General features: G+C 38.7%; 1 protein-coding gene across 2 annotated transcripts in view; it reads right to left on the reverse strand.

Annotated features, from left to right (window-relative positions):
• MELK (maternal embryonic leucine zipper kinase) overlaps nt 1-13,775 on the reverse strand; it is a 72,892-nt gene that overhangs the window by 53,494 nt on the left and 5,623 nt on the right. For both annotated transcript variants that reach the window (XM_024560155.3, XM_045195202.2), the window contains exons 2-6: nt 12,640-12,738; nt 10,338-10,423; nt 8,190-8,306; nt 2,656-2,799; nt 1,275-1,343 (exon numbers count right to left, since the gene is read on the reverse strand). In XM_024560155.3, the coding sequence (XP_024415923.2) occupies nt 1,275-1,343; nt 2,656-2,799; nt 8,190-8,306; nt 10,338-10,423; nt 12,640-12,697 (474 nt within the window). In that variant the 5' untranslated portion in view covers nt 12,698-12,738. The remainder of the gene's footprint in view (nt 1-1,274; nt 1,344-2,655; nt 2,800-8,189; nt 8,307-10,337; nt 10,424-12,639; nt 12,739-13,775) is intronic.

A 13,775-nucleotide genomic window follows, 5' to 3' on the forward strand; every position in this document is an offset into this window, starting at 1 on the left:
ATGATACTACTGCCACACCTGTAGTACAGAGCTCTACAACTGCCAAATAACTTGTGAAATTGTGAGCCTTCGTTTACAACTGCAATGAAATTGCCCAGAAGTGAGCTCCTCCCCAGAGCGCTGAGGCACTCCTCTCCCGGCCACCCCCTGCTTTTTAGATGGTGTCTGCGTGCATCAATCTGTGTCAGCCACAAGCAAAAGGTAATGGAATCTGTCACAAACATTCTCCACTGCCTCCAGTGGAGAACATAACTTGAACCAGTTTATTGGCTCAAAGTATGTTTTATCATTACACACCAGCCAATGGAAAAAACACCTTCTACCATTTGGGTACCCAGACACAAGGATCCACTGACAATCTCTGAGGAACCAAGGGAAGGAGAGAAAAATCAAAAAGAATCAGACAGTCAGCCGAAAGGGCAAAATCTGATTCCCTATGCGCCTAGATAATTCTCACTGGGGCAGCAAATAATCATGAGACAAAGGTCTGCCATTTCAACATTCTTAATGAGTGCAAACAGCTCATTTTAGAGACTGTGAGTACTGTCATTACAGATCTCAGGAGGAAGCCTCCAACAGGCAGCAGCCAGGAGCTCTACTGTAGACAGCAGAGGTGGAAAGTTCAAAGTCACCTCAAAGAGAAGGTATGCTGGAAAATGCCAGTCTCAACTATGGAAATTAAGAAAATACGTAACAGGATAAATTTAAAAGCACATATGAACTTTTCCCTACTTTTATAAGGAAAGGGGAATATCTCTCAAAATGTAACTAATTGTTAGTTATGTAACCATGTGGCTAACAAAGAATGGATTTACACTAAATCACCACACTCATATGAACAAAGGCATCATCCAGTGGCAGCGCATGCACACCGCAAACACACGGGCAATCCAGCGTTCACGCTGTGATGGCCTTGCCACCCCGCACTGCAAATTCTCTCACAGCGCACCCGTGGGGCCCTCCGCAGGGCCAAGTCTGGACCTGGAGCAGTGGTTCCCTATCTCGGCTACGTATTAGTCACTTAGAGAACTTTTTATAAAAGGGATGAAATTTAACATTCTTCTCAATGGATGCAACCAGGCTCAATAAACACTTAGAGGACGCTCTGGCCGGGTAGCTCAGTTAGTTAGGGTATTGTCCCGATATACCAAGGTTGAGGGTTTGATCCCTGTTCAGGGCACATACAAGAAACACTCAGTGGAAGTCAGTGCAAAATAACACACCCTAGTGTGCATTTACAAAGGAAACAGATAAATTTTTATTTCTGCACTTACCTTGGGTTTCCCGCAGAGACCAAAGTCAATCAGCTTTACTTTATGATATTCATCAAACAACAAATTTTCCTAGAAAAATGAAGATATTTTCATAACTAAATAATGACTTCCTTATAACACATTCCACCTCTAGCCATTTCTAAAAACGATTTAAGGTTTTTATATTTAGAAGCCTGAGTACAGGAGTGAAAATCATTTAAAAAAATAATGAAATGACAAGAAGTATATAAAGGGAGAGGGGAGAAATGTTGGTAGTTCTATCCCGCTTTCCCTCAAGACACATTAGCATAGACGGTTTTCTTCTTGGTGCCGTGAGGTTCAACTACAAGCAAACAATGTGTGCTAAAAGCAAATTTAAACCAAAGGAGTGAGCTCAAGAAGAAGGGTTGAATATAAACAGAAGGAAAACGATAGTGACACTGCTATATCCTGCTGGACCACTTCTAGGTTCCTGACCCTGGTACCAAGCAACATTAAAATCCATGCTCACCAGCATCCACATTAGTTAAGAGTCTATAGACTTAAAAGTGTATTCATATTTTTATTCTGTCCTTGAAAAGTACAGTCAGTCGCCCTGGCTGGTGTGGCTCAGTGGGTTGAGTGCTGGCCTATGAACTGAAAGGTCACTGGTTCAATTCCCAGTCAGGGCACATGCCTGGGTTGCAGGCCAGGTACCCAGCTGGGGGCTTGCGAAAGGCAACAGATTGATATTTCTCTTACATCAATGTTTCTCTCCCACTCTTTCTCCCTCCCTTTCTCTCTCTCTGAAAATAAATAAATAAAGTCTTTTAAAAAAAGAAAAATACAGTCTGGCCATACACTGAACTGTTCCTTTCTGAGGTGTAATGGAATTAAAATTAAAGAAAGATGAGGTTAGGAAGAGTACTGAATGAGAAATACTTAGAACTCTTTTTTCCTAGAGATAAAATCCTGAGGCTTATATTCCACAGCTGATTACGAAAACATTTATGTCACACCCAATTGGCCAGATAAATAGAATGTCAATAATAATTTCATTGAAAAAAGCCTACTAGAAGTCAAGAGGAAGGGGGGAGAGATATATTATAGTGGGAGGAAAAAAAGCGAAGATAGATTCTAGCCCAGCCAGTATGGCTCAGTTGGTTGGGCATCAGTCCACAAACCGAAAGGTTGTAGGTTCAATTCACGGTCAGAGCACACACCTGGGTTGCAGGTTCGGTGCCCGGTCGGGGCACACACAGAAGGCAGCCAAAACATGTTTCTTTCCCTCTCTTTCCCTTCCCTTCTCCTCTCTCTAAAGTGAAAAATTTAAAAACAGATTCTAAACAGAAAGAACCTAGGAATAACAAGTAAATGATGCTGAACTCTCAGGTGGCCCTCTGACTGTGACTCGGTCACTTACTGGTTTGAGGTCCCTGTGAGCATAGCCCTGGCTGTGCACGTAAGCCACTGCAGAGACGATCTGACGGAAGACCACTCGGGTCTCCTGCTCCGACAGGCGATCCTGGGAGATTATGTAGTCAAACAGCTCTCCTCCAGGGCAATACTTCAACAGCAACAGAGTCAGACAGGCAGGGTTACTACTTGCAAAACTCACCTCCAAGGAATTTAAAATAAAAAAATCGTACTTCACCCAGAGAAATTAATTAAACTTATAAGCAAGGGAACTGAGTGCGGCATATTGAAAAATACACTCTCGGGACCAAGCAAGTCAAACGTTATTCCAGGAAAGAACAGCAGCTCTTGGTCTCCACCAGTTTTATTACTGTAAGTAGAAGTAGAACCAACTACCACTGTGATTTTTAAGTTCTTTCAGAGTTTCATATTTTTTATGGCGAAGAACTAAAACACATTTTCATCTTAAGGCACTCACATTTAGTGTGGTTACCTGAAACAAAAGACCCAGCAATAATTATTGCTTCTGCGTCCCAAAGACCAGTGGTTTTAAGTCTCTATGAGGAGCCCAGTTCCACAGAGGCTCCTCAGAGGTTGTGGAGATACCAGAGCACAAAGCTTGAGGCTTTCCATCCCTTCTTCTCCAGGGCAGCTTCATTTTTCTGTAAACTGGGGTTTCCATTCAAGACCTCCCTTCATTCTAGCAGTATCAATTAAAATTATAGTATTACAGTATACAGCCTTTGACCTCCTAGTTACATGTTTAGAAACTGTTCCTGAAGATATACTCTCATAACAAAAACAACACATGTTCAAGATCATTCACTGAAGTAGCACTGTTTGTAACAACGAAAGACTGGAAACAACCCAAATATGTTCACACTATATAAGTTATGGCACTTGTATAACATGGAATTCCATGTGGCCATAAATAGGACACTCTTCATGAACTGATATAAAACAATCTCCAGTATTAAGAGAAAAAAGCAAGGTGTAAAAGCAAGGTGTAAAACTTTCTGTTTACACCATATAAACTGATATGGCAACTTACAGAAAGCATTCTGCTGAACAAAATAAGCCAAACACAAAAGGGTACGGACTGTATGATTCTATTCATATCAAGGTGCAGAACAGGTAAACTAGTATGTGGCGACAGAAATCAGATCGGTGGTTGCTGAGAAGGGCAGCAGGCAGGTGGGGTAACGGATTAACATCAAAGAGTCAGAATAAAACTTCCTGGGGTGATGAAAATGTTTTCTCCCTTGAGTGGGGTGGAAAGAACACAGATACGTATCTTTTTCAAACTGTGCACCTGTGTGCATTTTATCATATCAAAATTATACCTCAATAGTCAATTGTGCTCAATGCTATCCAATAAGATTGACATTAAAAAGCCTACTTTACATTTTCAAATAAAGAAATATAAAATAAAGTGAAACAAAAGCATGAAAAATCTCTATAAATGCAAGCTAAAATGTTAAGTGGGGAAAAAAACCACAAGGTACAGAATAATACAGTATGTGACCATTTGTGTGACATAAACCAATAAACGACACATACATATATTTGTGTAAAATATACATAGGGCCCTGGCTGGTGTGGCTCAGTGGACTGAATGCTGACCTGCAAACCAAAAGGTCGCTGGTTCAATTTCCAGTCAGGGCACCTGCCTGGGTTGCAAACCGATTTCCCATTTGGGAGTATGCAAGAGGAAATGGATTGATCGAGGTATCTCTTGCACATCAATGTTTCTCTCCCTTTCTTTCTCCCTCCCTTCCCCTCTCTCTAAACATAAATAAATAAAATCTTTAAAAAAATAAATAGTGAATAAATAAAATATACATAGGGAAAGAAGGCAGCCTCCAGCCAAAATGGAGATATAGGTAGATACACTTCACTTCCTTGCACAACCAAAAGAAGGACAACAACCAATGTAAAAGCAAAAAACAACCAGAACTGCCAGAAATTCGAACTGTATGGAAGTCTGACAACCAGTGTGTTGAAGAAAAATTCATCCAGTCTGGTAGGAGCGGCAGAGACGGGCAGCTGAGACAGAGAGGATGTGAGGCAAGGCAGCAGCTGGCAGACCAGGTGGTCCCACATTCGCATGCACATAAACTGGAAGGAACAACTGGAGAGTGAGACCAACTGCATAACCCAGGGCTCCATCGCAGGGAAAAGAAGTCTCAAAACCTCTGGCTGTAAACACCTGTGGGGACTGCGGCAGTGGGAGAAACTACCAGTCTCACAGGAGAGTCTGTTGGAGGGGCCCCTGGGGTTCTAGAACATACACAAGCTCACCCACCCAGAAATCAGCACCAGGGCAGCACAACGAAAAGTGCAATTCATTTGTGGGTAGCAGGGGAAGTGACTGAAAGCAGCGCAAGAGCCGAGCAAGTGGCATTGTTCCCTCTCGGACCCCTTCCCCACATAAAGCACAACACAGAAAAGTGGGCTGCCCTGCCCTGGCAAATACCTAAGGTTCTGCCTCTTACAACATACCAGGTGCACCCAGACAAAGAAATATGGCCCAAATGAAAGAACAGATCAAAACTCCAGAAAAAGAACTAAGCAATAAGGAGACAGCCAACCTATGGCATGCAGAGTTCAAAAACTGGTAATCAGGATGCTCACAGAAATGATTGAATACAGCTGCAAAATAAAGGAAGCAGTGAAGGCCATACAAAGTGAAATGAAGAAAAATACACAGGGAACCAACAGTGAAGGGAAGGAAACTGGGACTCAAATCAACAATTCAGAACAAAAGGAAGAAATAAACATTCAACCAGAACAGAATGAAGAAACAAGAATTCAAAAAAATGAGGAGAGGCTTAGGAACCTCTGGGACAACTTTAAACGTTCCAATATCCAAATCATAGGGGTGCCAGAAGGAGAAGAGGAAGGAAGAACAAGACATTAAAAATTTATTTGAAAAAATAATGAAAGAAACTTCCCCAATCTGGCAAAGAAAATAGACATACAAGTCCAGGAAGCTCAGAGTCCCAAACAAGTTGGACCCAGAGAGGACCACACCAAGACACACCATAATTACATTACCCAAGATTAAAGATAAGGAGAGAATTTTAAAAGCAGCAAGAGAAAAAGAGACAGTTACCCACAATGGAGTTCCCATAAGACTATCAGCTGATTTCTCAAAAGAAACGCTACAAACCAGAAGGGGTTGGAACTGGAAAGAAGTATTCAAAGTCATGAAAAGCAAGGACCTATATCCAAGATTACTCTATCCAAGCAAAGCTTTCATTTAGAATGGAAGGGCAGATAAAGTGCTTCCCAGATAAGGTCAAGTTAAAGGAGTTCATTATCACCAAGCCCTTATTACATGAAATGAAAAAAGGACTTATCTAAGAAAAAGAAGATCAAAGCTATGAACAGTAAAATGACAACAAACACAACTACCAACAACTGAACCTAAAAAAAAAACAAAAACAAACTAAGCAAACAACTAGAACAGGAACAGAATCACAGAAATGAAGATCACATGAGGGTTATCAGTGGGGAGGGGGACAGGGGAGAATGGAGAAAAAGAAGCATAATTGGTGGGTACAAAATAGACAGGGGGAGGTTAAGAATAGTATAGGAAATGGAGAAGTCAAAGAACATATGTACGACCCATGGACATGAACTAAAGTTGGCAGGTTGCAGGGGGGGGATGCTGGTGGGAATGGGGGTACTGGGCTGAGGGAGATAAGGGGAAGAAAAAGAATGGAACAACTGTAATAGCATAATCAATAAAATATACTTAAAAAAGAAAAAATAAACTTGTGCAATGGAAGTCTGCTCTGTGGTAAAAAAATATATATGTGTATGATACACACACACACACAGGTATTTGTAAGTGCATGGAAAAGCTATAGGAAACACAAGAAAACTGGATGACTGGCATACAAGACAAAGAGCATTTTACTTTTTAATATATAGTCTCTTATACCTTTTATATTTTATCATAGGTTCAAGAAGGGTTTTTTTGTTGCTTTTGTTTTGTTTTGTTTTTTTAAGTATTTTATTTGGACAAAGGTTTCGGCTTTTTAAAAGGTCTGTGAAACCACCACTGTTGACCATGTGGGTGGAGATACAATGTAATAAGAAGAAAATGGTTCCAGGTCCAAAACTTTCAGCCTTATGAATTTTAAAATGTGCTTTTAAAGCAGAGCTAATCTGTGAAAATGATGTGAAGTTACAAATTATTTGGCTGAGACTAAGGAAAATAAAACAAGAGATGAATGATGCAAGTTCTAAAGATTTTATGCTTTATGCCAAAAAGGGCAGGTTAAAACTTAAAAGAATTTGGTTCGTATAACACATACACTGAAGGCTGTGGGCTGAACTGTGTTCCCCAAAGACATGTTTGAAGTTCAAGCCCTAACACCCAGTACCAGTAATTGTGACCTTATTTGTAAATAAGATCTTTGTAGATGTAATCAAATCAGATGAGATCCTATCAGATTAGGGCGGACTGTATGAAAACAAGCAGAAAAAAAAGTGATGCATCTATAAGCCACGGAATGATAAGGATTACCACCAACCACCAGGAAAGAGGCAAAGAACAGATTTTCCAGAAAGAATCTTGTCCACACTTTGATTTTAGACTTTTAGCCTCCAGAACTTTACCAGAGGGTAAAGACAATAAATTTCTATTGTTTTAAACCACCAAGTTTGTGGTAATTTGTTACAGCAGCCCTAGATTAATACACCGTATGAAATGAAATGAATCCCTCCCCCAGGAGCAAATTCTAACATATTCTGTCCATTAAACCACACCTCCCCAGGAGGAGTGTACTAGAAAGGGTATGTTTACAATGACTTGCCAACTTATGATATATGTCTACTTGATCTAAATTGTTATAGACAGAACTCAAACACGTAAGCCACTTAATATTTACTCTAATCTTTCAGGTCAAACATACTTTTCTCTTAACTACTGATAAAGTAACTGGAAATGGTATGAATGTTTGTTCCCATCCAAAATTCTTATATTGAAATCCTAACCCGCAAAGATGACATTAAGAGGAGGCCTTTGGGAGGTGATTAGCACGTGAGGAAGATGCCCTCATGAATGAAATCAATGCTCTTATAAAAGACTCTTGAGAGTGGAGGGAGGTGGAAGAGGGAGAAGGGAGGAATAAATGGTGATGGAAGGAGACTTGACTTGGGGTGGTGAATACACAATACAATATGCAGATGATATAGTATAGAATTGCATCCCTGAAACCTACATAATGTCATTAGTCAATGTTACCCCAATAAGTTCAACTTAAAAAAATTTTTTAAAGGAGGCTCCAAAGAGATCCTTTGCCCCTTCTACCATGTAAGGACACAGCAAGAAGGCCCCAGCTCTGAACTAGGAAGAGAGCCTTCACCCAACCATACCGGTGCCTTGATCTTGGAATTCCCAGTCTCCAGAACTGTGAAATATAAATTTCTTCTGTTCACAACCTTCCCGGGATGTGATATTTGTTATAGCAGCTCAAACAGACTAAGGCAGTGAACAAATACCTTTAGGTCTCTAACCGTACTACAAACCTCAAGAACGATGAATATTTTGTTGGCTGTCTCTAACACATGGTAGAGTTGACATATGTGCTGATGTCTCAGGTTCTTCAGGGCATCAATCTCTGTTTTGATCCGGGGCAAATCACTCTGTGACAAAACATTATGTTAAATATTCAGTAAACCACTGTGGGAAGTGTTTCAAGCATCAGTATCAACAGCTTTAATACTGAGTAGCAAAAGCAATCAACACCCTCAAAACAAATTGTTCAACAATACAGAAAAAAATATAACAAAACTTATTTGTATGTAGATTAAAAAAGGCCTTGAGGGTTTTATGGAAGACAAGTTCAATATGGGTCAATAGTACAAAGTCTAGAAAAATTTTCTACATCTCAAACTCCCTTAGAAGGTTAGCATTCCAAAAGAAGAAAGACAGAAACACTACTTAGTGTGCATGCCTGAGCTACCACTTTTATTCTTAGCAATGTTCCAGAAGAGGCTGCTGAACTGGAAATCAGTGGACGTAGGTGAAAGGTATGAGGGTATTCACTGTCTCAGTCTTCCAATTTTTCTAGGGACTTAAAAATTTTCAAAATAAAAAGCTGGTTGGGAAGGAGGAGGATGAGCCACGCCGAAAGAATTTCAAAATCCATCTTAAGGACAGAAATCTAGAAATCCATGAAGTAACATGTGCAACTTTATGATAAAGATGGATTCAATCTAATCATCAGTGGCTTAAGATCCAATTATCTAGGACCATGCAACCGCATGTCAGGTCTTGGCCAAGAATCAGTGGTAACTTTGACTATTCTAATATGATATAATCTTGTTTTTTTCTTTTTGGGGGGAGTGGAAGTCTGATAACTAGGGCCCTGGAAGTAATCAAAATATCATTCAAATCCTAGGAAGTAACTAAAATAAGCATAACAACAGAAAATATTAAAAGTTCAGAAATAAATTAATGAATTTTTAGTTGAGAGAGAAACATCGGTTTGTTGTTCCTCTTATGTATGCATTCATTGGTTGTTTCTTGTATCTGCCCTGACTGGAGATCGAACCCGCAACCTTGGCATATCAGGACAATGCTCTAACCAACTGAGCTACCCAGCCGGGGCTTAGAGTAAGTTTTGAGTATCAGTGTGGTAACACATTTTGTAATAACAATATACATTTTGTTTGCTATTGTAGTGCTTACAGTGTTTAAGTGACTAAGTCATACTAAAGTTGAAATTAAAGTTTAAATTGCTTAAGGAAATTAATCAGATTTGCAATGTTTAAATGCTCAAGAAAAATGGTTTTTAATGCCCTTTTATTCACTTAGTAAATATAATATTGAGCACAGATAAACAAAAATATGGAAGAGCCTGAATTATTGGTTGAAACTAAACCATATGAGGAATGATAAATTAGAAGGAAAAAAAAATCACTCAGGGTGAGTACAAACAGTGGAAAGGGTATAAAAGACCCATAAAGATCATCAAAAGAGAAAGATTTTCCCCTTAATATAAAAGCAAAAAGTTTTATGTATCTTATAACCAAGACCACAAATCGAATGGGCTGCACTGAGAGGTAATGAGCAGCTCGCCTGGAAGCATTCCTGTACAGGAAAAAGAGGCTAATCAAGGAAAGGAGGATTTCACTAGATAACTTCCAAGTTCGCTTTGAATATAATTCTGGGATGAATTTTATTTCCCAGGTTTTAGGTTTTAGGAAGACCTACGTACCCTATAAAATAGGTAACACTAAGAGTATCATGAGAAGATAAAGAAGGGCAATATTAATACCCAGAAACACTTCCAAGACCACCAAACAGCAGCAGAAAAATGGATCCAACAGGCTTCAAATATGCACCACAGCCCTGCATTGAAATTAAGGATAAAATAGCCCCTTCCCTCAGATTACTTTTTAGGACCTGCCAGTTACACATAATTGGCAATTTAAAAAGCTAGAGAAGTATTATTCTTACAACCAATGGACATGAACTAAATGGCGGGGGGCCATGCGGGAGGATGGTAGGGGGCAGGGAGAAGGGGGATAAAGGGGATAACAACATTAGGGAAAAAAAGAAAAAAGAAATATTATTCTAATAAAAAAGTAGTAACTAGAACATTGGAGCAAATTTACGTTTTAATTAAAAAAACTGATCTATAAACATTTTTTAAATAATCTAAAACTTACCCCTAGTGCATTTTTATCCATGATTTTTATAGCCACCATTTCTCCAGTGAGGATATGGCGGGCAAGTTTGACCTTTGCAAAGCCACCTAAGTGTAGGAAAATTATGAAGAGATAAGCGAGACAGACCCAAACACCAACATCGGAGCAAACTGAGGGCTCAGGAACAAATACCGTCCTGTTCGCTTTGAAAAGGCCCTATCGATCCACACTTTTCCATAAGTTTATAGCTCTTTCTTCCTGCTGCTTCCAAAGAATTAACCATTACCTTAACCCCTCCTCATCCAATGACTAGCTGAACTTTTTTTTCTTATCGTGATAGTATATCTTTAATTTTTTATTTTTTATTGTATTAGTTGTCCGAATTGTTTTCCCTTTTGCCCCCCTCCACCCAGCCCACCACTCTCCCATAGTCAATCCCTCTCCGTTGTCCATGTCCACGAGTCATTCATACATGTTCTTTGACTAGTCCCTTCCCCTTCCTTCCACCCTTCCCCCACCTCTTCCCCTCCTACAGCTGTCAGTCTGTTCCATGTTTCCATGTCTCTGGTTCTATATTTCTTATTTGTTTATTTTGTTCATTAGATTCCAGTTATAAGTGAGATCATATGGTATTTGTCTTTCATCAACTGGCTTATTTCACTTAGCATAATATTCTCCAGTTCCATCCGTGCTGTTGCAAAAGACAGGACTTCCTTCTTTCTTTCTGTTGCAAAAGACAGGACTTCCTTCTTTCTTTCTGCTGAATAGTATTCCTTTGTGTAAATGTACCAGATTTTTAACCTACTCATCTGCTGATGGGCTCTCGGGCTGTTTCTAGTACTTGACTATTGTAAATAGTGCTGCTATGAACAAAGGGGTGCATATGTTCTTTTTATTTGCTGTTTCAAGATTCTTAAGGTATATTACCAGCAGTGGAATCACTAGGTCATAAGGCAGTTCCATGTTTAATTTTTTGAGGAAATTCCACAATTTTCCACAGTGGCTACACCAGTCTGCATTCCCACCAACAGTGTACTAGGGTTCCCTTTTCACGACATCCTCACCAGCACTGGTTGTTTGTTGATTTATCAATAATAGCCATTCTGACAAGTGCGAGGTGGTGTCTCATTGTGGTTTTAATTTTTATCTTTCTGATGGCTAGTGATGTTGAGCATTATTTCATATATCTATGGGCCCTCTGTATGTCCTCCTTGGAGAACTGTCTATTCAGGTCCTTTGCCCATTTTTTAATTGGGTTGTTTGTCTTCCTGAGGTTGAATTCTTTCCATATTTTGGAGATTAAACCCTTGTGCAATGTATCACTGGCAAATACGTTCTCCAGTATATCTTTAGTTTTTTAATGAACAAGTAGAAAAACAGAATTCACTCTTTAGAAATTTGCTTTATAATTAATATTGCTAGAACACAAAGAAAAGCTGCTGAGACAAAATTTGAAAATTCCAATCAGTTTTAAAACCATGAAGATAAGCTATTATGTTTCAAAACTGAATCAAAAGCAGGAAAAAGTCTACTTTAGGTATCTGAAGGAAAGTGCCAACTTAACATTTCTAAGAAGCTCCTGGTAGTCCCTCCCTTGGTCTTCCGCATCTCAGTAAATAACAACTCCATTTTCCCAGGTGCTCGGGGCCATCCTTAGCCTTTCTCTTTTCTCTCATACCCCATATCCACCCCATCAACAAATCCCACTGGCTCTGTCTTCAAAACATATCAATGGTTAGTTACCTTGGGGGAAAAAGAAAAGTACTGACTAGAAATATTCTTGATATGAGCAGGACGCACAGGGGTTTATATGTATGTAAAACTCCATCAAGCTTAGTGCACTTTGCATCTTTGACTGTGTTACACCTCGATAAATCAAAAAGTACACACACATGTGTGTGTGTGTGTGTATCTATAGAGAATCCCAGCCTTTCAATACCTTCACTACTATCACACTCACCCAAGTCACCATCATCTCCAGCATCATTCACCGGAATTACTACAATAACCTCCTAACATCTCTCTGCTTCTGCCCTTGCCCTCCCCTACCCAATCTTTTCACAGCCAGAGAGAGTGACCCTTAAAAACAAAGGTCAGATCACTCCTTAGCTCAAAACTGTCCAATGACTTTTATCCTAAATTAAATGACTGGCAAGACCTCTCCTACTACCCTCCTCTCTCTTGCTCCACTTTTTTCTGATTAAATAGGTTGAAGAATTTTGAAACTATGTCGCTTAGACCAGAAAGCTCGTGACTGCCCCAATACACTACACTCTCAAATAATTGATCGGTCCTTTCTCCCCAAGAAAAAAATAACAATTACCTGTCCCAACGGTTTCATATAATTCATAGTACTGGAGAAGTTCATCATAATCTTCCATAGTCCTTCCGGAATTTTAGCCAAAATTATAAAAAAATAAACCTGTAAAACACAGATAGTACAAGATCAAGAAAGGAACTATTATGAGATTATGTCCTCCACTCTTATGACTGCAAATGTAAATAAGTCTTGGGCATATACATATGATACTGGAAAAACTGATTAGCTAAATGAAAAACAAACCACTGGATTCCTATCTCACAGCATACACAAAAATCAATTCCAGAGCAGGTAGAGATTTAAATATGAAAGGTAAACCTTTAAAACTTTTAATAGAATACTGTCATGACTTCAAGGTAGAAGAGGATCTTTTAAAGTGCTAAGTATAAAAAAAATACATCAAACAATGTTAAAATTAAGGACTTGTGCACATCCAAAGACAGCATTTAAAAAAATAAATAAATATGAGAAAATATCTGCAACACATATAACAATTGATTTTTATCCAGAATAGACTCCAAGTCAAAAATATAGAGAAAAGCAACACAACAGAAAATAAGCAAATGAAATACAAAAGCTGGAGGTAGGGAGGCATAAGGGGACTAAATGGTGATTGAAAGAGATATAATAAAGATTATATTTTTTAAAAAAAGAAATACAAAAGCATTTCACAAATAAATACAAATGATCAATAAAAACATGAAAAAAATGCTCAACTTCACTACTCACCAGGGAAATGAAAATTAAGACTCCAATAATATATAATTTTAAAATACATATGATATATATTTTATTATGTTTCACATGTTACATATACTCTGAAGTACATATCATATACTCAAGTATATATCAAATAATATATAAAAATTTGTTGTAAAAGTTTTAGGTAGATCTTATTTTATTCTGTCGTCTTGAGTTTTAAAATTAAGTAGAATTACAAAAAAACCATAGGATTGAGAAGGCCCCTGTTATGTGCATTAATACATAAGGTCACACTCATACCAGCTTTGTTTCACTTGCAGGGGATACGCTTTTAGCTGACTTTAACTACAGACTAGCAGTGTATCTGGCAGAACTAGTCGGACTATGAACCTGACTTTTCTTTTATTCACTCAGTTATTCACACATATGTGTTTCCT

This window comes from Desmodus rotundus, chromosome 1, assembly GCF_022682495.2.
Source record: "Desmodus rotundus isolate HL8 chromosome 1, HLdesRot8A.1, whole genome shotgun sequence".
In the NCBI taxonomy this organism is placed as follows: Eukaryota; Metazoa; Chordata; class Mammalia; order Chiroptera; family Phyllostomidae; genus Desmodus; species Desmodus rotundus.